Source organism: Barbus barbus (assembly GCF_936440315.1).
Source record: "Barbus barbus genome assembly, chromosome: 36".
NCBI classification, from domain to species: Eukaryota; Metazoa; Chordata; class Actinopteri; order Cypriniformes; family Cyprinidae; genus Barbus; species Barbus barbus.
This window is the reverse complement of record NC_136714.1, coordinates 2,270,894-2,298,223: the sequence shown is the minus strand read 5'-3', so window position 1 is coordinate 2,298,223 and position 27,330 is coordinate 2,270,894. Positions and strand designations below refer to the sequence as shown.

The 27,330-nt window shown below is 38.2% G+C and overlaps 3 protein-coding genes across 3 annotated transcripts; 2 read left to right on the top strand and 1 right to left on the bottom strand.

The window, feature by feature from the left end:
* Positions 1–17: 17 nt before the first annotated feature.
* Positions 18–7,910, top strand: ccni2 (cyclin I family, member 2). The gene is made up of 7 exons (XM_079394563.1): positions 18–98; positions 697–850; positions 994–1,128; positions 2,404–2,478; positions 2,567–2,707; positions 4,939–5,169; positions 6,798–7,910. Exons 2-7 carry the CDS (start codon positions 737–739, stop codon positions 7,038–7,040), a joined length of 939 nt encoding a protein of 312 aa, XP_079250689.1. The 5' UTR covers positions 18–98; positions 697–736; the 3' UTR covers positions 7,041–7,910.
* Positions 7,599–24,074, bottom strand: LOC306855722 (septin-8-A-like). The gene is made up of 10 exons (XM_079394550.1): positions 23,787–24,074; positions 20,322–20,436; positions 20,034–20,229; positions 18,844–19,030; positions 17,161–17,322; positions 16,768–16,864; positions 15,540–15,708; positions 13,344–13,476; positions 12,230–12,399; positions 7,599–9,331 (listed from the first exon to the last, which is right to left on the bottom strand). Exons 1-10 carry the CDS (start codon positions 23,814–23,816, stop codon positions 9,328–9,330), a joined length of 1,263 nt encoding a protein of 420 aa, XP_079250676.1. The 5' UTR covers positions 23,817–24,074; the 3' UTR covers positions 7,599–9,327.
* Positions 24,075–24,593: 519 nt separating this feature from the next.
* LOC306855720 (ankyrin repeat domain-containing protein SOWAHA-like) lies at positions 24,594–27,330 on the top strand. The gene has a single exon (XM_079394548.1). It carries the CDS (start codon positions 24,661–24,663, stop codon positions 26,008–26,010), a length of 1,350 nt encoding a protein of 449 aa, XP_079250674.1. The 5' UTR covers positions 24,594–24,660; the 3' UTR covers positions 26,011–27,330.

Here is a 27,330-nt window from a genome sequence, read left to right as displayed (position 1 = left end):
TGGGCGGGATCAACCAATCGTGACGTCACACGTGTGGGCGGGGCCAACAGCGTGTGTTCCAATAGGTGGGCGGAGTCAAGCGGGTTCAAAAACAGATGGTGAGTAGCTGTCGACTTTTCTTTTCTTATATTCTCCAAAGGTGATTCTAATTCGTCTTTCCGTGCTCCCGTGTATGTATATAACTTGTTTTACACCTGTGTTGAGCTTCTGTCGTTTTTGGGTGAAGCATTTTAAGATCTGTTTCCTTGTTGTTGTTTTTTGCACATTTCTGCAGTGGACGCCGATGACAGAAGCCGTGTTTTATGCCCAAAAGTTTCCATGCCTTTGTTTACTAGTTGACGCATGCATATCGCTCGTGCGCGTTTAGTCTCACTAATGATGCTTTCTTTCTGCTTTCTGATAGACTTGTCGATAAAGTCCAAATGTCATGCATTTGTTTATTTATGTGAATACCAACACGTTTTATTAAGATAAGTAAAAACTGTGCTGCAGGCCTGATGTTGGGACCTGATGCTTGCATTACATGCACCCCAAAATCAGGATCTCAAACTAGAGGAAATGCACTAAAGTCTTGGAAGTTCAAACCTCACAAGGCTTGATTGATGCACTGCAGAAAGACTGATTTATTTTCCCTGCATGAAAGGTCACTTTGCATAAACGCATCTGTTAAAACACTAAACTGCATTTCTTTGTCAGGCATTGCTTCCAGTGGAAAAGGCTAGTTTCCCAAACAGCCATGAAACCTCTTGGCGAGGAAGAGAATCAGCGGCTGGGCACACTTTTGCTCAACACCCTGGCAAGAGAAACGCGTCTTTGGAGAGCACCAGTCCTTAAAAACGGTTGCATTCAGGTGAGAGCATGTCTCATTTGCAGGCTTCTGACCTACTTTAACCAGCAAAACCAGAAAAACCATGCTGTGTGGGTCAAGCTGGTCTTCTCAGGTGTCAGAAACAACTGTGAGCTCGACATTTGCCATGTTTTGTGTGCTTTCAGGGTTCAGATATCAGCCCACTTCAGTACCATGAGGTGATCGTGTGGTTGCATGAGATGAGCAGCGTATTCCAGTTTTCCTCCGAGACGTTTGCTTTGGGAGCCTGTGTTCTTAACAGCCTGCTTGCAACAGTCAAAGTAACAAACAATCACACATTGCTAGGGCTGCCACTAACGAGTGTTTTTATTTCGATTAATCTAAACGATTAATTTCCCACAAAACAATCAACAATTTTTGCTTAAGAATATTTTATTAATCCTATGAATTCTATGAAATCCTTTTTTAAAGCAAAAGTGCAACAGAGTGCAAGAAGCAAGAGTCCATCTCATAATCGCTGAAATCACTCTTCAGTATTATAGTGTGAGAAAGACCACATATCCACATGTTCTAGTCTACTAGTAATACCATTATAATCGAAAAACACTTTTTAAAGGAGTATTTACCAGAAATATTATTTACCAGAATTTATTTGGGTGAAAAATGTAAATGTGCTGTATTTCTTTAAGAGAAAAAAAATCTAATCAATTAATTGAAGATGCTTTTGATTATTAAAATTTAATGGAACCATTAAAATGGAATCCAGAAAATAATGGAGAACAGAAGTTTGTAAAGAGAAAACTGAAAAACTCAATTAGACAGGCTTTTTTGGTTAATAAAATGTAATTTAACTATTAAAACGGAGTATAGAAAAATGGAAAAACTGAATTTGGAAATAAAACTGATTTCATAGGGCCCTATAATTATAATAATTTTTTTTATGGTAATAAAAATAGATGCAAGTGAACAATAGCTTTTAAAATTACTTAAAATGCATATATAATAGCAATAATTAGTTCAAATAAAGTATCAAAAGCAAGAAATCAAACGGTTAAAATACAGTGTAATATGAGCTAATGTAGATTACGCATTACAACAAAGACCTGCAGGGGGCGCCAGTGGCCTGACCATTATTTTAACACGTGACTGTGCGAAATAATCCTTGTTTAATGTTGACCAAGCACCATTTAATTCAAATGTCCACTTAATCTTTATTAATTTGGCCATTACTTTAGGACAGAAATGCTATAGCCGCTGCGCATGGAAATAATTAAAGCACACATACTTTATTAGAACTGCATCGCATATAATTTAATTAAATCACAGCGTTTGGGATTTCACAATTATGCTTAGTTATGATTTTTAAATGGGTTTAATATCATGCAGCCTTGGAAAATAGTCTAATAATGTGTTTTATGGATTCTCGTCCGAGAAATGCACCACTTACGGTATTTTGCCGGTTAGTCGACGCGAGCAAATTAAAGTCGACGATTTTTTAAAATATTGACTAAAATCGACGAATCACGACAGCCCTACACATTTCCTATCACTGGAAAAGACAATGAGCACAGAATCTGAGTCCTCTTTCTTTGCAGACGCCGCTGAAATATCTCAAATGCATGGCCATCACCTCTCTGATCCTTGCTGCAAAAATCAACGAGGAAGATGAGGCAAGATGTGTTTCTTGTTGTAGCACAATAACAGACTCCCCACACAATATTTTAACCATTCCAGCACGTTTATTGTTCTGGTGAACAGGTGATCGCTTCGGTTAAAGACTTACTGGAGCAAAGCAGATGTAACTTCTCAACAGCTGAGATTCTTCGCATGGAGCGAGTCATATTAGACAAGCTGCACTGGGACCTTTACATCGCCACGCCGATGGACTTCATTCACATTGTGAGTCATCAAATCATACAACCCTTTAAATGTGCCCTTGCAATATTACTAAAAACTGACATTTGGTCCTTGACGTTGTGCCTTGAGTTTCTTGCGGTGCATATTAGGCCAAGGCACTAATCTGGCTTGTACTTTAGCAGTAAAGCAGATAGATAACCCTGCAAAACATCTCCAATACAAATATACTGTCAGAAATAGGAACTACACTATATTCCCAAAAGTATTGGCACCCCCTTCTAATGAACAGGTTTGACTACTTCAGTAATTTCCATGAGTAAACACCAAATCATTGTTGTTTGGTGATGAGTTTTTGGCTCAAGGTCTGCATTTAAAGTCACACCAGAGGTTTCTGCAGACCAGTCAAGTTCTTCCACACTGACTCAATCAATCATGTCTTTCTGAACCGTGTCTTATACACAGAGACACTGTCATGTTAGAATAGAAACGGGTTCTGTCCAAACTGTTGCTATAAAATTAGAAGCGCACAATTCCCTAGAATATCATTATATGCTTAAACATTAAGATTTGTACTCCTAGTCAAACATGTTCATTAGAAGGGGGTGCCAATATTTTTGGCAATATAGTGTATCTTTATACTTTGTCTTTCCTACATGGTGGGGTTCAATTAAAATGTCCAAAAATATGACTGATGTTCTTTGTACAAGTTAGTGTGGCATACACGTGGTCAAGAGGTGTTTAGCCACGATCAGACCAACGGTTAACAAATCGAGAGCAATTGTCCACGGTGTGCCAAAACAGCAGTCATAAAATAGCCATTAGAAATTTAAAGCATGTGAAACAAGACCCTGTTAAAAATACCTCTGTGATTTTAAAATCAACAAAATCCGATGCTTAAAACTCTGTTAAGAAAATTAAATTAAAATATGGGAGAAACTCATGAAACATGGGTCTTTTTTTTTCACCCCAAATCAAAATGATAAATATATTTTGGATAAAGAAAACACAGCCTGTTTTAGGACCATTAAAATGTTTTGTATGGAAATTAAAATTTAATGAAATTTTACCAAAAAAGTCTGCACATTTATTGGTCGTTTTAGGTGCAAAAAAGTGAAGCTTTGGGGAAAATGATAAAATAATAAAATATATATATATATATATATATATATATATATATATATATATAATAAAAAAACCCTCCTTTTTAAAGGTAACTCTCTTTGTTTTGTTTTTTTTTTGTAAAATATTTTTTTCTAGAGTTTTATTACCAAGAAATATTTTGGAATGACACTTTTTTTTTTTTTTTTTTTTTTTTTTTCATGCTGCTGAATAATAATAATGCCACAATGTAAAAAAAACCTTGATGGTCCTAAAATGCTTTATTTTCTTTATGCATATGCGTTATATTTTGTGATGTTTCTGTGAGATTTCCCCATATAGGTCATATTACAGATATCTAGATGTCTATAACACGTAGGATAATTAAAAATAATTGCTTGTGAAATGAAAAAATATCTAATGCCATAGAAAAATAATTTTCCTTAAAACTTCCCAAATAAATATCCACAATTTAGAATACCTTAAATATATTACCGTACAAGGTCCATGTGACTCGTCCGTCTCTTGGAGAAGTAATCGCTCACACATACAGCCAAGGATACAAAGGAAAGTCACACTTCCACAGTAAACATTTAACAAAACATTCCACAAGGCAATGTGTATTACTAGCCTGAACTCATGAAACGATCACGTCAGTCCTGTTCATTTAACGTGGCTTATTTCTTTTTCCAAACCGATGAAGCTAGAAAACGTGCGTCACTGTGAAATCAGAATTGGCCCCATTTATTTTTTCATAAGTGCACATTATTGTATTCATCAATGATGATCAGTGTAATATCATTTGATGCTAATTAGTTGCCAATTTTGCAAACTCATATTTCGCTCTGACTTGAATGGAAAATCAACCAGGGAATCAGTTCCCAAAAACTAAACCCCAAATCCTTTTGGTGGGTTGCGCATGGCTTTGATGTTGACAAAATGGCCTGCATTGAGGAAAAACAGAATGTGTCTGAATTGGGAATCAGAGCAAGAGACATGTTATTTTTCAAAACACGGAGACTATTGAACACAGCACGTTTTTTACAGCCCGCTCATGAAGGGCTTACACAGAAACCGTTTCTTGAGTACAGGTACAGACCCTTGCCTCTGTAAGTGATTAGGTTTTTTTGGTGGCGTTATCTCCGTTGGTTAAGCGGTTTGTTGTTTTCCCTCAGTTCCACGGCCTGCTGATGTCCGGGCATCCTCAGCTGATGCTGGCCGGCTCTCAGAAGAGACCTTGCCTCCAGGCGTCGTTGTGGACCAGGCAGGTGCAGCACTGTATGGCCTGCCACCAGCTCTGGCAGTTCAAGGGCTCCATATTAGCTTTGGCCATCATCACTTTGGAGCTGGAGAGGCTGACGCCTGATTGGTTCTCTGTTTTTACCGACCTGCTGAGGAAAGCACAGGTAGTCAAGAACACATCGCTAATCTTACAGCTTTTGGGAGATTGATATGCTTCTTGGAATATTTTGGAAAACTGCTAGTGATGCACCAAAAGAAGGGAAAAAAACTAACTATATAATATCAGTGCTGTCAAACGATTAATCGCATCGGAAATAAAAGTTTTAGTTTACATAAAGTATGTATGTGTGCTGTGTATTTATTATGTATATATAAATACGCATGTATATATTTCAGAAAAATTTGTTTATATATTAAATATTTATTTATAATCTAAATTATATGAATGTAAATGTCAATATTTTCAAAATAAATACTATGTGTGTATTTATATATACACAGTACACATACATTATGCAAACAAAAACGTTTGTTGGATGCGATTTAATCGTTTGACAGCCCTAAATAAATATTTGTTTTAAAGTTTTAGCCAAAAACCAATAAACTTTCAGTAATCAATAGGGATGTAATGATTCACTCAACTCGTGATGTGATACAAATCATGACGCTGATTTCACAATGATTTTATTTTTTTATTTTTATTTTTTTTACAAAATGACATTTAAGGCAAATTCTGTTTTTTTTTTTTTTTTGTTTGTTTTTTTTTTTTCTCAGACAAAATGCTGCACATTTCTTTGTGAAATTTGCGTGCATTACATCCCTATTAATCATTAAGCACACTAGTATCTATTTCCGTGCTACTAGTACTTATTCCATTAGGTACAAATACATATTCATTAGCTACTAGTGCTTATTCTTTAGATACGGATACATTTTTAAAAGATACTAGTATTAATTTTTTTTCATTAGACTGTAGTACTTACTCAATTGATACTAGTACTTATACAATAAATATTATTACACATTTGGAATAGGTACTAGTATATCTAATAAATGTTAACAGTAAGATTTGTTTTGGTCACACTTTATTTTAAGGTCTAGTTCTCACTATTACCTGAGTGTGACTTGCCTCAAACTCCTAATTTGCTGCTTATTAATGTATTAATAGTTAGTAAGGTAGTTAAGTTTAGGTATGGGGTGGATTAAGGGATCTAAAATATGATCATACAGAATAAGGCATTAAGTTGTGCTTCATAAGTACTAATAAACAAACAATATGCTAGTAATATGCATGTTAGTTCATAATGGGAATTGGTTCTTAAAATACAGTTCTACTGTACTAGTTGCATACCAGATACTAGTATATTTTAAGGATTAAATGTTTAACCAGCTTGTAATAAAACATCACTGCTCAGGTCAGACACTAAAACTTTTGGTCAATTTTTTTGGGTTGCTGAAATTTCGGTGCATTACTATTAACTAGTTTTTTTTTTTTTTTTTTTTAAATAATTGTCCAAAAATGAACAATTTGCTCCCCATAATCTTGTTATAAAACCCGTATGACTCTTTAATTTGCAGGAAGCGGGTCTCTTTTTGAAAACTTAATGTTTTTCTCACACAAAGCTATTGCATGGCGTTTGAAGACTTCAGCATCATATGGACCACTTTGTCATTGACATCATTTTAATCATTTAAATTTGAGTTGACAACTCCATAAAGTACTTTGTCCATGGCATCCACTGCAGGCCTGTGCCATTAATGCCACTCGCGTGGATGTTTGCGTTTGTTCTAGATCGAGAGCACCGAGTTCATCTGCTGCAAGGAGATGGTGGATGAGTACCTCACCGGCCTCGAGCGCTCCTTACCCACCAACGCCGCCTACGTTTTGGACGCCTCCAGCATGCTGGCGTTCAGAGGACATGACACACGGGAGGAGGATGGAGAACAGAATGGAAAGACGAGCACAGAAAGGGGACCAAGACAGATGACTTCTATGACGGTTTCTGGTACATTTATGATGAAGATGTGTCCGTGAAAACCGTAGACCGCAGGATACGCAAGAACAGATTTGGCCTTGTCCGCCGTTCCGGCCCTCTTCTAGTCAGTCAGCTAACGTGTGGTTTTGTGAAAGTTGAAAGCGGTTAAATGATGGCCAAGGCACTTTATGATTTCTTTTATGAACTTTATGCAGCACTTTAACCATATTTGAGATTTTTTTTTTACACTTTTTTTTTTTTTTGTACTTTTTTAATAAATATTTTTCTATCTTCATACGAGTTATTAATACTGTAAGTCAGTGCAATGCTTTAATGATTATGGTGCTTTAACAGAACTTTGTTGGGCAATTTCTTAATGGAGTTATGCTTTATAGTGTTATGCGTTTTGGAATTTATATCCATTGACATTTCATCTCGTCAGAATAATGTTACGGTCTTGATTTGTAGTATTAATGTGAAGAGGAAATTACATTTCTATTCAGAAATTTTTTTTTGTTTTTTTTCTTTTAACCAGAAACACCTCGTCCCAACCCTTTTAAGGCAGCTACAGATATCATATTCCTTCTCTGAAATGAAACCAATAAAAATGTCCTTTTCTAAAAGGAGCGACTCATTTTATTTGGTTAAAACCAGCAGATTCTTACATTTCTGTGTCCTTCCTTTGGAATAAAAGCAGATTATTGACACTGCATGTATTTTGTTTTCATATATTGTCAGGACAAATGTGCAATTATACCACCACTGAGGAAAATATAGTTTATATATACATTTATGCCATTTATTTACTTGAATATTTACTCTTGAAAATGGAAGTAACCAGTTTGAAATGACACAGGAAAATAAATGAAATTCAGTTTGGAGTAAACTAGAACTTTAATATATAATAAAGCACATGTGAAAAAGTTTGTATATAATTCGTCAGTTTTTTTTTTTTTTAAAGAAATTGATACTTCTATTCAGCAAGGGCGCACTAAATTGATCAAAAGTGTTAGTAAAGACAATGTTACAAAATATTTCCATTTCGAATTAATGCTATTCTTTTAAACTTTATTCATTGTAGAATCTTGAAAAGTAAAATGCATCACCGTTTCACACATGCAGTAGCACAACGGTAATCAGAAATGTTTCTCGAGCAGCAGATTAACATCTTAGAATGATTTCTGAAGGATCGTGACTCTGAAGCCTGGAGTAATGATGCTGAAAATTCAGCTTTAATCACAGGAATAAGTTACATTTTGCAATGTATTCAAATTTAGTTAATTTTTTTTACTGTATTATTGATCAAATAAGTGCAGCCCTGGTGGGCAGAAGCCATTTCCTACTGACCAAAAACGTTTGAATGGTGGTATGCAGAATAATGCTTTTATTAGCTGAGAAAAATTACTGCATTTTCCGTTGGTATACCCAAACATTTTAATATTGTGACTGTCAGTCGGAAATGCGTTTAACACTCCTGACATGAATGTTCAGCTTTGACCTCCGCCTTCATTTCTTTAATTTCACCTCAACAAAGTTTCACTGTAAGCTACTTTCAGTTCTATTGTAAAATAATCCAAAATCTGCTTATGTATATATCAAGCAACACAAAGCACATTCCAACAGCTGAAGGAAATCAGGGGGAGCGTTTATTTCCAACATCAGTTGACATATCGCCCCTTCTGCAAATGAAGATCTGTAGGAAGTTACCTTAACTCAGATGGCCTTTACTGCTACAGTACAGCTTTTATGATAAACAACATAACCTGAATACAGCCTAATATTAAAATACAAAAAATAGAATTTGCATATCTGTTCTCATGAACTTAAAAACGGCACCAAAAATAACTCTTAAGACTGCTTTATTTAGCCATACCCATGCAGGCTTATATAAAAATAAAATCATACACGTGTGCACTATTATATCACTGTGCTGTGCTAATGAGTTTGGCTCAGATCTTAAATACTACTGTACACTGGCAAGGGACACATGTACTACTCAATACGTACGTCACAAAATTTGGCCCAACTAAGACAAATGGACAGATGGTTAGTACCAAAACAAAATGTGTATTAAAACAGAACAAAAAACTCACTCCAGAACAAACCGGTCCCAAAAATAAAATGGGGTTGACGAGGGGAGGGGTATTAAAAGTGACCCCCACCCACCTGAAAGAAAACAAAACATAGCAACACAAGAATAAATTCAGTCCCCATAATGCATCTGTCTTCCCATCAGGGTCTTTGGTCCTTCAACACAATGTCATGAGGAACTTGTCAAAAAACAAAAGCTGATGCTGCAACGTTAACAGAGGAAAGTCCATGGATGGCCTGCGGTGTGCTCATAAATTAACTGAAAGAAAACAAGAAAATGAATCAGAAAATAAAATTAAACTGAAGATGATGTAGAATGAAACATGCAAATGAACTAATATGAATGGAAGTGTATTAGAAACACAAATATACAAACATATTGTGATACATGGAACAGATGGATGTATAATATAACGAGAGTTTTTCCCCATTACTTTATCACATTCATATTTTCTGGAAATCAGTCATATTTGTTATTATCTGAAACATGCTGCATGACTATTTCAAAGCTACCTACATAATGCAAACCACATTAAGCACTCAAAAAACGCTCATAATTAGAATGAAAGAGGTACATACGTAGGTCCCACTTTAGTTTAGGGACCAATTCTCACTATTAACTATGACTTTTCCCTTAATATACTCCTAATTTGCTGCTTATTAATAGTTAGTAAGGTAGTTAGTTTAGGTATGGGGTATGCAAGTAATATGCATGCTAATAAACAACTAGTTAATAATGAGAACTGGTCCTTAAAATAAAGTGTTACCCATACGTTTATTACATTTCCAACACGCTGGTATTTCAGTTTTGCTTTAAATAAATTTGTTTAGGCTTGTTTATAATAAATGACATGTACAGTTGTGTTCAAAATAATAGCAGTCCAACATCACTAACCAGATCAAATCACTGTTTTTGGTAGAAATTATATTTCTACATGGTAAATCATTCTGTGAAAAACTGGTGTCAAACAAGTGGCCCTTATTTAAGGACGAAGGCAGCAAATGTTGTACTGTGCATTTCTCTCTGAAAATCGGAGTAAACAGACATAGTTCAGAAGAATAGCATACTTTGATTAAAAAGTTGATTAGAGGGGAAAACGAAGAAGTGCAGAAAATGATAGCGTGCTCAGCTAATATATCAAATGCTTTAAAATGGCAACCAAAACCAGAAAGATGTGGAAGAAAACAACCATTCGAATGGATCGAAGAAGACTCGGCCAATGATCAGCTCCAGGGTGATCAAAGAAAGTCTGAAGTTACCTGTGAGTACTGTAACAATGACTATGTGAAGCCAAGCTATCGGCAAGAACCCCCCCGCAAAGTCCCATTGCTGAAAAAAATTAAGAGGTTACAATTTGCCAAAGAACACATTGACTGGCCTAAAAAGAAATGGCGCTGATGAAGCAAGACTGTTCGTTTTGGGTGAAAACACTGAAATCAAGCCACAGACAGTGAAGCATGGTGGCGCAAGCATCATGATATACAGATGTTTCTCATACTATTTATCGCATTCCAGGGATCACGGATCAATTTGAGTGCATTCAAATACTTAAAGAGGTTATGTTGCCTTATGCCGAAGAGGAAATGCCCTGGAAATGGGTGTTTCAACAAAACAACAACCCCAAACACACCAGTAAGCCAGCAGCATCTTGGTTCCAGACCAACAAGATTAACGTTATGGAGTGGCCAGCCCAATCTCCAGACCTTAATCCAATAGAAAACATATGTGGTAGCATCAAAAATGCTGTTTCTGAGGCAAAACCAAGAAATGCCGAGGAATTGTGGTCTGTAGTGCAATCGTCCTGGGCTGGATGCAGGTGCCAGACTCCATGCAACACAGATGTGAAGCAGTTCTCAGAAACCGTGGTTATACAACTAAATGTTAGTTCAGTCATTCACAAGACAGCTAAATCTTCAAGCTTTTTTCTGTTTATACAGTAAATGTTTGACTTTGTAAAGAAAAATGCAGACACTGCTATTGTTTGAACAGCCTAATATTCCTTTTTCTTCACTTTCTGTAAAGTAATAAAGTTGCTCAAGTTTTGATTTAGAATAGAATGTGCAGTGTTCCCAATGCATTTGTGTGTATTGAAGTAAAAGGATATTGAGCTTTACTCGCTTTTTTAAACACACTGCTATTATTTTGAACTACTGTATTATGAATGACAATTTGTGTTTGTTATATACTAGTGTATTTTAGCTCCTCTCACACAGGACAGAAATGAAAACAATGGTTTTATTTACCAGCACTTTAACTAGTTCTAAATGTAATAATACAATTTGACTTCTTTCAACAATGCAGTTTTGACCTGGTGTGACTTGGACCATATTTTCTGGTAAATTAGTTTTATGTTACTATATTAAAGAGCACATTTCATTGGGTGGATCCATGTCAGGTACAAACCACAAAATGGATGCTCTGTAAATGTTAGCTACACATACCTTCAATAACCACAAGATGGTGCTAGATAAGCTTCATTTGAGCTGCAAAAGGTCAGAACTTGCTTAACTCTAATCTACTTTTGAAAAAGTTGAAAATCAATGGTTCTTGGAAAAGTGCTGCTGAATCTGCAGTGCCGTGGCAAACGAAATGATATTTTACCCAGCAGTAAGTTTGCTGGGTCTGAAATGAACGTGATGAGAAAGGCCACTTTATCTATCTCTCTCTTTATTTTTCTACAATGTCCTCATTTGTATATCTGTATAATCTGTATTTGAACGTCTACTGTCAGTGTTTTAAATGTTAACTGTATGCACCGAGGGTCTGAGAGTGCCTAAAACTTTTATTAGGACTGTAGCTTTGGTTTCTTGAAGCATCTTGGAGATGTTGTTCTTCTGGATCTAGTCTGTCTCAGTCTGTTCTGTTTCTTCATGTCAGTCCAGACAGACTGGATGATGATCAGATCTGATCTCTGTGTGGAGCACTGGCTGTTCTCAGACTAAAATCTCACTGGATTATTACAATAAATGGCTAAATGAATGTTTGGAAATGTAAACTGATATTTCCTACTGACACACTACAGCAAAACTGACTCAAAACCATTTTTTAGATGGTGAAAATACACGTGTTGTAATCATTTTGGCCACCACTGTAAGAAGTTCATGATGTACGAACAGCTGAATCACTGCGCGTGGAGAAAAGATAAGGATAACTCACTTTTTCCTGTCTTTGTCTTTCTTGAGGGGCTGTGAGAGCGAGAGGGTCTCCGCGGCCACCTTCCTCCTGTTGAAGGAATTCATCTCCTCCTCCAGCTCCCGTCTCTTCTCCTCCACCTTCCTCTTCTCCTCCTGGTGCATGCGCTTCAGCTGCTCGAACTTCTCATGTAACTGAGGAGACACACAACTGAGCGTTATTCCTGAGAGTTATGCCAAAAGCTTTGTTTTCACAACGACTTGCATCTTGTCAACAGGACAATTACGTGGCATGTCACTGGTTTTATTTAAAGGTCCACTGAAGTGTCTTGAAACACGCAATATTCAATGTGTTGATATAGTTTCAGCTGAAACAGGAAGACAAGTACAGCAGCTCCGCCCCTTTTTTTTTTTAAACACCATTAGCGTTTTGTTTACATCACGGCTCAGCAAAGCCACGTTTGACAGATTATGACAGCCACAGTCTAATAGATTCCCCCATTAGATTCAATATGAAAGTGTTTCTAAAGCAAAACTGATCCTAATCATGCTGAGGATATATAGTTTGAAAAGTGTGTAATATGTTGGTTCATGGAGTCGATCTAACCATTTCTCTTCATAATCTCATCCATATCAATATAAAATATAGCATTCTGTGTAGAATGGGTCTGATACATTTTGTGGTCTGCGCAGACTCATGCATATGATCCGCTCTGTGCTATCGGGTTTGCGTGACAACGTGAAACCACACTTCCCCCAATGGAAAGCACATTTACACTGTGAATCGTTCCCTATTACCTATATAGTGCACTACGTGCCATTCAACATACAGAGAACACTAATTCTGTGAACAAGTGACTGATTTCAGCTGCAGCTGCAGCATCTATTTATAGAGTAGGGGGCGGGATGCTTCAGATTAGAGAGCATTTGATTGGACAGAAACCCTGCTGAAGTAAACTGTAAATTGAGAATCTTTTTTGGAGCACACTAGCTTACAGATAACATTAAGGCTAACATATTCATACTAAAAGCCAAAATAACTTCAATTTTGATTTTATGGGTACTTTAAGATGACTGGCTGGAGTCTGATGGTTGATGTTTTTGATAAGTAGAATAAATTATAATGCATCAGGACTAACCTCTCTCTCCTTCTCCTTCAGCTCGCCCTCCGTCTCCTTCACTTTGCACACAAACATCTGCCGCATCTCCTCTTCCTTGCTTTGCAGGTCCCCAAGAAACTCCTTCCTTTTGGCTTCATATGTCTCCTGTAGACTGTAGAGGGGTTATACAGAAAAAAAAAAATATATCATAAAATATCAATAATTATGCGTGTATTCAACTACATTAGTGTCCACACAAACACACAATTGACCCTTAGCAAAGACCCTCCCTCCTTAGTTACTGTTGCTATGTCCAACAAGCCATGCTGCTCTCACACTAAACATGTTCTCACGCAGTGAAAAATACACCGCAGAGCAAAGAGGAAACTGGCAACACACCGACAGACAAGACAGAGCAGGCTACTTCTGGAATGAATCAGTCTCAGCTTTCAAATGTTGTCTTTTTTTTTTTTTTAGAAATTCAACAAATACGGTGTTGTTGCTCTTTACGGTGCCGTGACAGACTGCTGTTTAAGAGGTACATGAACTGATCATCTTTTCATAAGCACAAAATAAACATGAATGAACATCAGAAGGTATCTTGTTTCAACCACAGAAAGACATCAATACAAACCAGTTTTCAAGTTTAAGTCCACCAAAGTGAATCTACACTCGTCTGGTTTGTTTGTCAGACAAAATTGCGGATTCAGAATCAGAATGAGCTTTATTGCCAGGTATGTTTGCACATACAAGGAATTTGTTTTAGTGACAGTAGCTCCACAGTGCAACAGAATGAGATCGACGGGACACAGATATAATAAAAAAAAATAATAATTAAATAATGTACAAATATACAAAAATGGACAATGTGCCAAATAGCACAAACACAATATACAAAATAGACAATTCAGTATGTACAGGTATGTTAGATGCAAATCTGAAATGTAATAAGTGTGTAAAATAAACATAAAAAGTATGATAATGTTGTGCGTTTCATGTTTATTGTTAAGAGTTCAAGTGTTTGATTGGTCAGATTCTGCGTTATGATTGGTCAGATCACCTGTCAATCAAACTCCCAGAGAAGGGTCAATTCTGTTCCGTTTAGTATAAGCATGAGCTGTATTTTTGTCATTTAAAGGGGACCTATTATGCAAAAATCACTTTTATAAGGTGTTTGAACACAGTTGTGTGCCCACAGTGTGTGAAAACAACCAGTCTATAATAGTAAAAATCCACCAACTCATTTTTGTGTAAAACCAATAAATCATGAACAGTCTCTCAGAATTAGCCGTTTCAGATTCTCCCTCTGTTCACGTCACCGAGGGGAAAAATCCCACCCATTTGTGACGCTCTCTGCCCTGTTAGCATAAACACAGCCCTGAGTGAGAAGCTGCGGTCCGCCATTACTGGAGATATATACAATGTCAGCCCCAAAGAGGCTTTACATGTGTTGTGTTTTGGGATGCACTAATGAACATAGGAGTCGCCATCATCTCCCTCATCTGAGCCGAGGACACTGTGGTTAAATTTTATTTTCGAAGGAAATATCCCAGAAAAGAAATCTCTGTTTTCACTGATGCTGCCTTCAAGTGCTATCAGAATGATCATGAATAGGAATGTGGTAGTTAAAAGTTGCATATGAAAGCTATGCGAGTCGATCACTTGAAGTTGTTGAGCTCAATCAGAAGTGGGACTTATAAAGTTTGTGATAGCATGAGACCAGCCATGTTGTTATTTTTATCCCGCAGTGCTCCCCATCTGTGTAATTCATAAACACAAATTTATTATTGATGACTGACTTTGAAACAGAGTAGTTTTCTGTAAAGACAACAGGCTTGTACTAATCGGGGAATGTTTATTTGCAAAGGCTAGCACTGTCTGCTAATGCGGAGCTGGAGCTCTTGAAGCTCTGCGCTCTTCTCCGGGAGCAACAGCTCACTCGCATTTAAAGCAACACACTCAAAACAGCGCTTTTTGGCTCATAGCCTAAAAGTGGCAATTTTAACAAGCTATAAAAATTTATCTGTGGGGTATTTTGAGTTAAAACTCCACATATATGCTCTGGGGACATCAGAGACTGGGCATAATAGGTCCCCTTTAAATGCTCAAGCTCTGATAGTGACAGTGATTCAAATGTATCGTTCCTCTGAGTCATAATTGTTGCAGCTGTGGTATATTTCGATTCATTTTTAAAACTTGGCGTGAATGGGCCTTTATAGTGGCAAAGTAACCCACCTGAAAGGCTGGCTGTCTGGGTCGGTGTCTTTGAAGCCCATCTCCTCTAGTTTACAGCGCCTGTAGAGTTCGTAGTGTCTGGCGTGAGTCTGTTCTCGCAGATCCTCCATGTTCACTCTGATCAACATCTCCCGCAGCTTTACGAAATCACAGTGACTCTCATTCTCCACTGCAACACACATGATCGCCGTCAATACAGACTCTGTGCTCTAAACAACTCAGCTGCAGTGTATGTGTGAGTGAAAGACCCGATGAACAATAATATCAGAGAACTGTCATTGTTTTATTTAGTATTTTACTGTTAATTACCCAAAAATGTGAATTTAGACAATGTAAGTAGTATTTCTCCCCATATGAGATTAAATATGCATATTAAATTGCCACATTTATCATTTATTTTCATTGTGTTCTGATTGATTTTTAAAAGACTGGAATTACAGCAACAGCGCGCACGCACACACACCATCTTAAATTAATTACATTGATATGTTAAACTAACTCAATACATTTGGAAAGTAAATAAACAAATCCATTCAAGAAATTTATATCAATTAATATAAAGATTTTATTCAGGAAGGTCACATTAAATTGATCAAAAGTGACAGTAAAGACATTTATGTTTCTTTTGAAATTTATATTCAAAGAATCCTGAAAGAAAATGTAGCAACTGTTAATAATCTGCATCCTTATGAGTATGTAAGTCCACTGAATGCTGAAAAATTGTAAAAGATTAAAATTTCCATTTAACTATTTTAATTCATGCAGAAAAACACTGGGAGTCAGAAAGTCAACTGCTGTTCTACATGAACTGCTCTACATTGAGCATCTCTTTCATGCAGCACGAGTCTCTACTTAAGCTGGAGGACAAATTAAACTGAAAAACATGACTAATGACGTGACCTTATCTGTGGCAGAGCTCCCTCTCTCTATCACATCTGAGAAAACACTGTAATTAGCTCCCGTCTAGAGTGGCATTTATCGCCGCTTTGATTGATGGGATTGTTTTCACATGAAAGGCATTGTAAAAATACCCCTCAACCAGCATCCACAGGGAGAAGCAGGGTTCAAATGAAAGCCCCAGCGTGGCTGACATACTCCAGCCCCTCGGGCATGATATTCTCCAGTGACAGAGTCATGCTCATCCATTACAGCTCAACTAAAAGAGCCAACACAAGAGACCAAACCGCAAGAATGCTATTGAGAGTGTGACGTTCCTGCTCCAGCTTACCTTGAACGACTCCCCATGGATACTGCCTGGCCCTCACCGTCTTATTCCCCACCTTCACCTCCTCCACACTGCCCACCACAGCAAAGGGAAGATGGGCCTAGAATAAAGACAACCAAAGGCTACATGGTAAAAACATGGTAGTTATGGATTTTTAGGTTAAATAATTGACCTAAGCTGTTATAGTGTCTGGGCTTATTTTTCTCCCTCCTTCACGAGACATGAGAGGTCATTTTATAATCCAAAAACATGTGAAAAAGAACTATATTGCACATCACTTACATTAGCAATAAACAGTTTTTACTAAATTAAAAAAAACACAAAAAGCAATGAAATACGCATTCATATCAGGAACTGAATTGTCTTTATGTGGTTTGTGTCAATGATAAGACTCACATTCATAGAGGAGTTGATTTCTGTCACTGCTTCGTCGTCTGTGGGAAACTGGTAGATCTGAACACCATTGCTAACCAGCTCGCTCATGATTTTGATCTTGAACTTGTGTAGTTCGCTCTTGGAAATCGTGTCAGCTTTAGCAATAATAGGGATGATGTTCACCTAAAAAGAAAAAATAAATACATTTCACATAATATGTTCTAGCTCCACGTCTGGCAAGCGTGCTGTTAGATCAGAGATAAGATGGGCTAGAATTAAACATGCAATTAAAAGATCTTGTGCTAAATATGACACCAGTAATAAATCAGGCTAAATGTGTTTCACTTAGATTCATAAATGAACTAACAGGCCACAACTGTAACTTTATAAAAAAAAATTTAAAAAAAATTCTTCCATGTGAGACTTCCTGATGATAATTCTGATGAAAAATGTCTGTCCTTTGTCCATGAAGTCATTGGTTGAGGGCCTGAGGTGGGTCAGAGCTGGCTTAATTTAATCTGGCTTCCATGCAGCATTACCTCTTTACACAGAACTCTGAGCAGGCACAGAGCAGCCTTAACTCAGCTGTGTAAAGAGATGCCTTAAGTGACTTCAGTGTCTCACTGTGAGCAAAACCCAACGTTTTGTGCATAAAATCAACACTAATTTGCAGTACAAATACCTTACAAATTACAATCCCATATGCTTTCTATAGTACACTTGATCATGTGACATCTAATTGCAGACAGAAAAACCGAAGCATTTCCCAGGCTTAATGTGTATTTGTGTTCATGGGGCCCTGGGGCCACATCATTACCAGCCATCTGTGCATCTCCTAAAAAAACAGAAATCCCGAGCTCTACTCTCGTTCATGCTATTACTTTCTGATAAAATGAAAAATTGATTGGCTCCGTTTCCACTGGACAGAGAAACCCCTGCCCACTGTCCTACATTTCCATATATTTAAGAATTATCAATACACCCATGTACAGCAAAACTGACATCCTGTATCTATACACACAAAAATGATCGCAAAAAAAAAAAAAAAAGAAATTTGAATGTATCAGTTCTACACAATTTCTAAATATCAAAATATTGTATGCATGTTTAATAACAATAATTTAATGTTTTCCATTCACACTGTTGTTTTTTGTGACCCAGACATCTTGAATGTTATATTACTATAATACTGGTGAGGATTATGCTTATATATATATATATATTTGGCTTTTAAAGCTGTTGTACTGGCTGAACCATACACTCTTAAAGCCAATTCACACCGCACAGACAAACGCCAACAAACTAGTCTGTTGGAGTTTGTTAGATCAGTGTGTTACCCCTGTTGGCGTTGGTTGGAGTTTGTTTTCACCTGACTGAACATGCTTATAGATATAGAGTTGGTCGGTGTCTGTTGGTGCAGTGTGAACATGACAGTTATTGTTCATAAGATTCCATAAATCCAACAGCCAACTTGAGCCAACTTGTTTGTTGGCGCGGTGTGAATTGGCCTTTAGAGTGAATATTGTGCAAAAATAAATGTTCATTTTGTGTCAGCAATTCATGTACCTATAATTTGCCATCATAATACTATCATCGTAATACTATCATGCAAATCTTCATAATAAAACTTTTTAAAACCAATTTGGCAACTAAAAGAGTGTCATGCAGCACATTGACTAGTAAACCACAGTGATGTGCACTTACCTTGCTGTCCAACTTCTTCATGGTGACTAAATCCAAGGACTTGAGTGAGTGTCCCGTAGGAGAGATGAAGTAGAGGCAGATGTGGATTCTGGTGTCGTGGTAATTGAATAAAGAACGCTTTATTTTCAGCTCTTCCTGCAGGTAGTTTTCAAACTGTGTGTCGATATAGTCCACAATGGGTTTATAGCTGAAGAAAAAAGACACATTACAAGAAATCAGGGATTGCGATATGCATTAACTTATTAGCATCAATATTTGAGAGAATTTTATATATTTATTATCTCCTCTAATGAAATCAAGACATTCAGAGTGAGAACAAGAGAGACGCAGCTGTGTAGAGACTTGACCGGACCATGTTTACACTGCCTGACCTTGTCCTTTGACTTCTTGGGCAGTTTTCCCTGCATGCATTGCTTGTAAGCTTTCAGCGCCTACACGGTCTCATTCTGGATGCATTTTTCCCAAAAGACGCAATGTCTGGAACCGTTCCTAACTACTTCAAACAGGCTCTCTGCCTGTCTGCCCATCTTTATAGCCAACATTCAGAGGGTCAGAAGGCACATTCTAGCAGTCAATGTTTATTTTTTCCTCTCACCAAACCGTCAGTGAAAGGAGGCGTTTTTCAAGAAATTCTTGGTCAAAAAGAGGGTCAAACTGAATATTATAAGAAACTATTTATTTTGTAATTGTTTTAAAAGAGCAACCCTGTAACATTTGGTGCATGCCTAAAATTTGATGTTGTTATTTAAAACATTAGAAAGGGGAAGTGGTGCCTCACACCCCAGTCGTGGTATTTAGGGTGGAGAGAGTGTTGGTTATTCACTCCCCCACCTACAACCGGAGACTCGAGCCCACAACCTTCAGGTTACAAGTCCAACTCTCTATCCATTAGGCCACGACTGCCTAATGGATAGAGTTCTCTTAACAATAAGGGATTTGTACCTCTAATGCTTTAATATAATTAAAACATGAAACACTCTTATCCAAATTTTCAGAATGAGAGTGTGTGAGGGTCTCATTTCAAAATGTATTAAACTTCTTTGTATTATAGCAAATGTTTGTATTAAGAGGTTGTATCAAGTGATTAACCAAAGTATGCAGGTCCATCTAACAGATGCATTTGTATGTACATCATTGGTTTCTCAGTGCAAAACAATGATGCTGGTCTAAGCAGCAAGCAGTTTTTGTACCTTTCTTCTTTGTTGATCTGGTCCCCAAAGCCCACCGTGTCGACGATAGTCAGTTTTAGGTGGACGTTGCTCTCTTGCAAGTCGTACGTTCTGGGCCGCAGGTAAACACCGTTTTGGTAATGGCTGGCCTCCTCATTTTCAAACATGGTGTTAAAAAGGGTGTTCATTAATGTCGACTTCCCAATACCCGTCTCACCTAACGTTAAGAGAATGACTGATTAGCATTTCCACTACAAGATCAGGCGTTGAGCTAGTGTAGAGTTTAATGGGTTGTTAATAGTTGCTTACCCACACAGAGGATGTTGAAGCAGAAACCCTGAGTCACCGATTTACTGACCAGCTGATCGGGCAGACTGTCAAAGCCAACATGACCACCAAGGCTGAGGTTTCGCTTTTCTTCATTCTAGGAAGGAATCAGAGATTTTGTCCTTGAGGTTGACATGGATTGAAAGAAGGCATGCATAAAGGGCAAGGCAACAAAAAGCTTAACAGTATAGGTCAAGCCAATAAATCAGCAACAATTGGACCATTTTAAGCTTTTAAGGAATTTTAAGAAATTCCATGCATTTCACGCCGACTTTAAACCATGCACCATTCTACACAATTGGTCATTCAAAGCTTCTCTCAAATTAAAATCCGATAGTTCAGCACAAAACAAATCTAAAAACCCACTAAAAGGCTTTCATCACACTAAGGAGTGCCCTAAAACTGGGAAATCAATGCGCTCCTCCCTTGTCTGGCTTCGTCTTCTTCCACAATGCAGGCGCATATTTGGTGAATGATGTCACTGAGACGATCACTGAGCACTACTGAGGGAAGCAGAAGTTCTGCTGGCGTAACATGCATCAAGCACAAAATGAATTCTGACTGAAAAACCTGCACCAACCCCTGCCCTGTGTCATTTCAAAGCTGAGGCACTAAAGGGGAGCTCCAGCATTAGGACGTGAAGGGGAAATGGCTGAAAGCGTTTTTGGAAAACAGGCAGTCTGGAGGGAGGAGGGAAAAAAGAAAAGAAAAAAAAAAACTTGGGAAGGCTTGAACAATGCCCATATAGGGGCTGATAGCAAATGCCCCCGCCGTAAGGGAAACATTTTCCCTCAGGGGGCAATGGATCAAGAGGAAATGGAGCAGCGTTTGGGCCACACAACAATATTTTCTCAACCCGCCCTCAACAGTGACAGGCCTATGCATACTGACAGAACACTGAGAGCTGTGTGCAAATCAAGGAACATTCCATGCGTTACTCTGAGAAACAATCGCCCCATCCAAAAACAATCACTCCAAACATCACTGACTTACATTCTTCCTTAAAAGAGATATTTTGAATAACGTACTGGTTACAATTTTCCATTTTTAAGCTTCAAAACAGTTCATAACATTGCTAATGACCCATGGCCTCATCTATATCATACTACTAGATTTGGAAAATGATGAGGTTGAACACTTTCGCAAAACAAATTAGATATGAATTTCCAACATTTGGAGCAGCGGCTGATAAGATGATGATTTAAAACTATAACTCTGCAGGGAACAGTGACGCTGTCCAATGGACAATCTATAGCCGAGTCTAGGACAACACAGATTGTTCAAGGCAGATGGGTGCTCAGAATGACAGTGGAGAAGAGCCAAATTGGGACGGCTCCATTCTCACCCCCTACATACACCTGAATATATGTGTGCTCGCTTCAGCAAACTGACAACCCTCATCGGAAATTTCGCTGGCATCCCATCTGATATGGAAGGAGGAGGGGCCGACGTGGAGAAGAATGCAGATGGTCTAGATTTGGTCACAGTATGGCATCTGCCCTAAACAAAAAAGCAGACTGGGTTTTATCTGCCTTTTCTATAAGAGATCTTCACGAAACCGTGTGCACAAGCACAGCTGACTCTGTAGTTGCATGTAATCTGAAATCTGTGGGTAAAGTTTTGTATTTAACATGCATAAATTACAGTACAAACACATGCACACCCTTAAGGCTGTTATGTTCTTGCCAAATAGGGTCTTATATCGTTTGAATCATGTGATGTTGGTGTTTATTAATGTCAGTGGCATCCAAGCACGAACAGGATGTGGACTCGTCGCAAAAAACGCATATAGCTTTACATAACAGCAACTACATGAGCCCTGCCCTGAAACTAGAGTATGATACAATAAATGAAATTAACGTTAAACAGGACCGTCTTGTTCCAATCCTTAGCATCTTTCAGTAAAAAGACTGCGCTGACTGCACTGTATTTTTGAGATTAAAAAGGATAGTTTGCTCAGGAATGTAAATTATGTCATTATTATGTCAAGATCTTAGAGCTATGGTGCCTATGAAAGTCATCAGAATGTCACGTGGGCATGTAAATGTTGACAGTATTTTAATTTTGGGGTGAACTCTCCCTTAAAGCTTTTTTTTTGTCCATTATGTAATTGGAATTAAAATTGACTCTCCGCGGCTCAATGCAGTTGATCAATATGGCGCCTAAAACCACACAAACCTCTAATCAAAAGTCATTGACCGTTAGAGCAAATTTACATTTCATTAACTCGCATATTGTTAAAACAATGGTTGCATTCAAACATTGTCTAACAGAGACTTTTAAGGCAACACACCATGTTTCACTTCCACAGCACATAGGCCTACTTGAACTAGATCTACCCTGGCCAACAGACTATAAACAGCTACAGTTACCCTTCTCTAACACAATCTAGCTGCCCTCAAATGGAAAATAATTCCCTGAGATTTCCCAGGCATCCGGTGATGGATCAGTACTCATCTGCGTTAATGTCACTCAACACACAAAGTTTATTAAATCAGTTTCAACTTTCCAAGAGGCTTCAAAGGTAGCATCGACCAGCACTGTTTTACTGGTGAAGCTTGCTGACCACGGAAGTCTTGTTTAAGGACATTAAGAAAGGTTAAGGAAGTTAAGAAGCCTGCTGGTGACACCAGATTACCAGCATCCAAAACAAAGGTCTTTTCATCACTGTGGCTTATCAACAGCGTCCTGCTTCTCGTTTCATTTAGACCAGTGGTCTCACACTCCTGGAGGGCCGCAACTCTGCAGAGTTTAGCTCTTGGAAGTTTCTAGTGATCCTGAAGACCTTGATTATCTGGATCAGGTGTGTTTGATTAGGGTTGGAGCTAAAGTCTGCAGAGCTGTGGTCCTCCAGGAGTTTGAGACCAATGATTTAGACAGACTGAAGATCAGCCAGATTCTCAGCTATTCCAAAACCCCCACAGTTTGACTGTGGGACCATCAGATATCAGCATCCTCCCTTTATCCGAGATCTCAAACTGAAGGGCCACAAACTTTACAAACTGTGGTGAGAATGATGAAGACGGCTGTTGTTCAGTGTTGTATTGATGTTTCAATTGGGATTTGGGTGCAGTTAAATACTAAAGATGTAAACAAAGCGAGGTTGCCTTCAAAAGCGATGATGTGCTGAAGTCAACCGAATAGTAAACCGACTTCTGTTATTGTAGGTTGAATCAGCCCGTAGCGTAAATAAAGAGATGATCACAAGTAACATTCAAGACGTTTCTCGTTCACACACAATGTAGAAATGCATTATATGGTTAAAATAAGCTCATTGAGACAGACAGTAACTTACACACACAGTAAAGATTGCACTAGAGTCCGTTGGGCTAAGCTACAGTAGCGCTCGTGCTAGTCCTTATTCACTACAGAAAACCTGCAACGACTGTTTACATCTGAGCGAAAACGGGTCTCTGGAAGTAAGAACTGACTGAAAAAAGTACTTACAGAAAATATGTCTACATCCGTGGCCGCCATGATGAGGAATGTATGTTTAGATAAGGCGAAAGGGAGCTGCCTGCCTTCGTCTCTCTCGCCGTCCGCTGACACACACACACTGTGGTTGGGATGGAGAATTTACGAACCGTACTATAGTGAAGACGGTGCTTATGTATTTAAATGACGCAATGTGACGCTCTGCGCTGATTGGCTGAAGGGCCGAACCGAGGAATCCTACCACGCCCAGAGCGTGAGTTTTTCAACGGCGAAGCACTGGCTCTTGAATATTAATTAGGTGACGTCACTAGACAGTTCAGGACTATTATAAAGCAGGTTGAGACGACATAATTAATATTCATGAGATAATATTTCGCCATACTAGGATTAGTAATTTCACAAAAAGCATCAGCTCAATATTGCTTCTTCCTGGAAACTCCCACTGACTCGGAATGTTTTTTTTTAAGGCATGGCAAGGTAGAGCTTCTAAATGAAGAAATATGCAAGTAATTGTCAATCATGATTTCAAACTGTTTAATAACAAGCATAATGTTCTTCGCATGTGAGAGCAGCCTACAGGCAATTTACTAATTGCATATTATGGATATGATTTTATTTAACAGTTACTCTTTCTGAAATTATTTAACAGTTTTAGCTCAGCTGAACACCTTTATCCTTGACAAATGATGCTAAAATAAACAAAATACTGTATTTAAGTATCGTTTTTAAACTTTTGCACAGCTCCGCCCCACCCACGTCTTCTTTATTATTATTATTACGTGGCGCTGCATTCATTCCGGAAGACAGGTAAAGGGCGTGGCTACAGTCCAGGTGTCCTCGACAGACGTCGAGCTACAGTGCGATAATATTTCAGACGAAATAAGAAATGGCTTTGACTCAAGAGGCGATTTTAAACACACTATTAGAAGGCAAAGGAAAGGTGAAAAACTCGGAGCTGCTGAGCAAGTTCAAAGAGCTACTAAACTGCAGTGATCCGGCAGAGAAGAAGAAGAACCGAGATCTCTTCAAAACCTTTGTGAACAACATTGCTATTGTGAAAGAATTCCAGGACGCCAAGTATATAGTCCTAAAGAGAGTCTACAATCATTTACTAGAAGCCTCAAACAACGAAAACGCATCAAAAGATGATTGCGGTCAAGATGGATCACATCCAGAAGAAGATGAGAAGGAAAAATCCACTCATTCTCAAAATACAGAAGGTAAGAAGTCTGAACAGAAAGCTCTGTCAAAGGCTTCAGACGGCAGCGCAGAACTCTCTCCAATAAACATAGCTTTGGAAAGATGCAAGAATGTGGACTTTAAACCTAAAAGGTCTTTAAATTTCACCGTCCCGCTGAAGCCTGACCCCGATTATGACAAGCATGCAGCAGCCAAGAAAGAAGCAAGCAAACCGTTTGCTCTTCCTTTACGAATGCCCCAAATAGACTTGGGTCATCATTACAAGAAGCCTTCCACTGAGAGCTTGGGACAAGAGCTTCAACCCTCGCCTCAGTCTAAGAGGAGAACAGAGAGCGTGGCCTGCGCCGGTACCTCCCCGCAGTTACGGAGACACTTCAAGGCCCCTAAACAAGCGGATGAGCCCAAGGACTCGCACCATTGCCCGCTTGATCCTGTGGAGCACGAGTGGCTGGTGAAGTCTGCGGCCGGACAGTGGAATCAAGTGTACGGCTTGCTGTTAAAAGACGCCCAGCTTGCAGAGAAGAAGGACTTCATGTCAGGGTTCACGGCGCTGCACTGGGCCGTCAAGTGTGGAAACGCTGACATGGTGTGTAGGATTATTGAAGTGTCTAGAAAGAATGATCACGGGGTGGATGTCAATGGCAAGTCCAATGGTGGCTACACACCGCTTCACATCGCTGCCATCCACCATCAGCCCTCTCTGATTGACCTTCTAGTCTGTAAGTACAGCGCCAATAAGAACATAAGGGACAACTGCGGTAAGAAACCCTACCACTACCTGGACAAAGGGGTCTCCAGAGAGCTGAGGGAGCTTCTCGGAGATCCGAAAGCTGGTCACCAGGAGGAGCATCATCAGGTCAGGGATGAGTATGATGCACGGAAATACCCTGTAGGTCACCGCTTCCTAGCTCATCCGGTGGGGCTCAAGAAAAAGAACAAGGCGAGAAGCCAGTTCATCTCCGTCAATGACGACGGCAGAGAGAGGCATGAGCCACTGTTGCATAAACTGAGGCTGGTATCCGATGTCTTTCCATAACTGAGATTAAAAGTTTGTTTTGGAGACAATATTTCTGACCCTGGAGCACAAAAGCAGTCATAAGTAGCACGGGTATATTTGTAGCAATAGCCAATACATTGTGTGGGTCAGAATTATAGATTTTGCCAAAATCATTAGGATATTAACTAAAGATCATGCTCCATGAAGATGTTTTGTAAATTTTTCTTCCATAAATATATCAAAACTTAATTTTTGATTAGTAATATGCTTTGCTAAGAACTTAATTTGGACAATTTTAAAGGCGATTTTGATTTTTTTGCACCCTCAGATTGCAGATTTTCAAATAGTTGCATCTCAGACAAATATTGTCCATCATAACAAACCATACATCAATGGAAAGCGATTTAAATGACTGGTTTTGTGGTCCAGCGTCACATTTGTGATCTAAATAAATCAGCCTTTATCTGAGATTCTAGAAGATTTGTGTCCTTCCAAAGACTTCTGTTCATTTAAAGATTATTTTTAATACGAACGACGATATACCCTGCCATTCAACCCACTTTTTAAAGAAATTAAGACTTAATTTAAAAGTGAGTAAAAATATATGTTACAAAATATTTCTGTTTCATGTAAATGTTGTTCATTTGGAATTTCTATTCCTTTGAAGAATCCTGAAAAAGAAATGTATTGCAGTTTGCACAAAAATATGAAGCAGCACAACTGTTCAAGATCGACGATAATCAGAAATGTTTTTCGAGCAGCAAATCAGCATATTAGACTGATTTCTGAAGGATCACGTGACACTGACGACTGGAGTAATCATGCTGAAAATACAGCGCTGCATCACAGGAATAAATCACATTTTTAACATATATTCACAGAAAATGGTTATTTTAAATTATAGTAATATTTCACAATAATACTGTTTGTATTATAAAATGCAGCCATGGGGAGCAGAAAAGATCTTACCAACCCCAAACTTTTGAACAGTTGTGTAATATATGTGTATTGTATTATAGTATAATCTAATGTTTTCAGATTTAAATGTAGCAATTACAGATGATTGTAAATCATGAGGTGATTATGAGGGCTATTTGTCTTCGGGTGTAGGGAGCTTGACTGATTGGGAGCGGCCTAATTGTTCTTTTCTGGCTGTTTAGGCATCACATGTTCACTTAGGTGTTGTGACAAGCTGGGCAAAATTTTAGAGAATATTTTTGTAATTAATGTAGATGTTAAAACAAATATCTGAACACATTCAGGTCATGTTTTATACTGATCAACATGCTTTTGTAGTCTTGCATAATCCTGTATTGCCATGATCACAGAAAACCATCCCTAAACAATAAATACATTTTC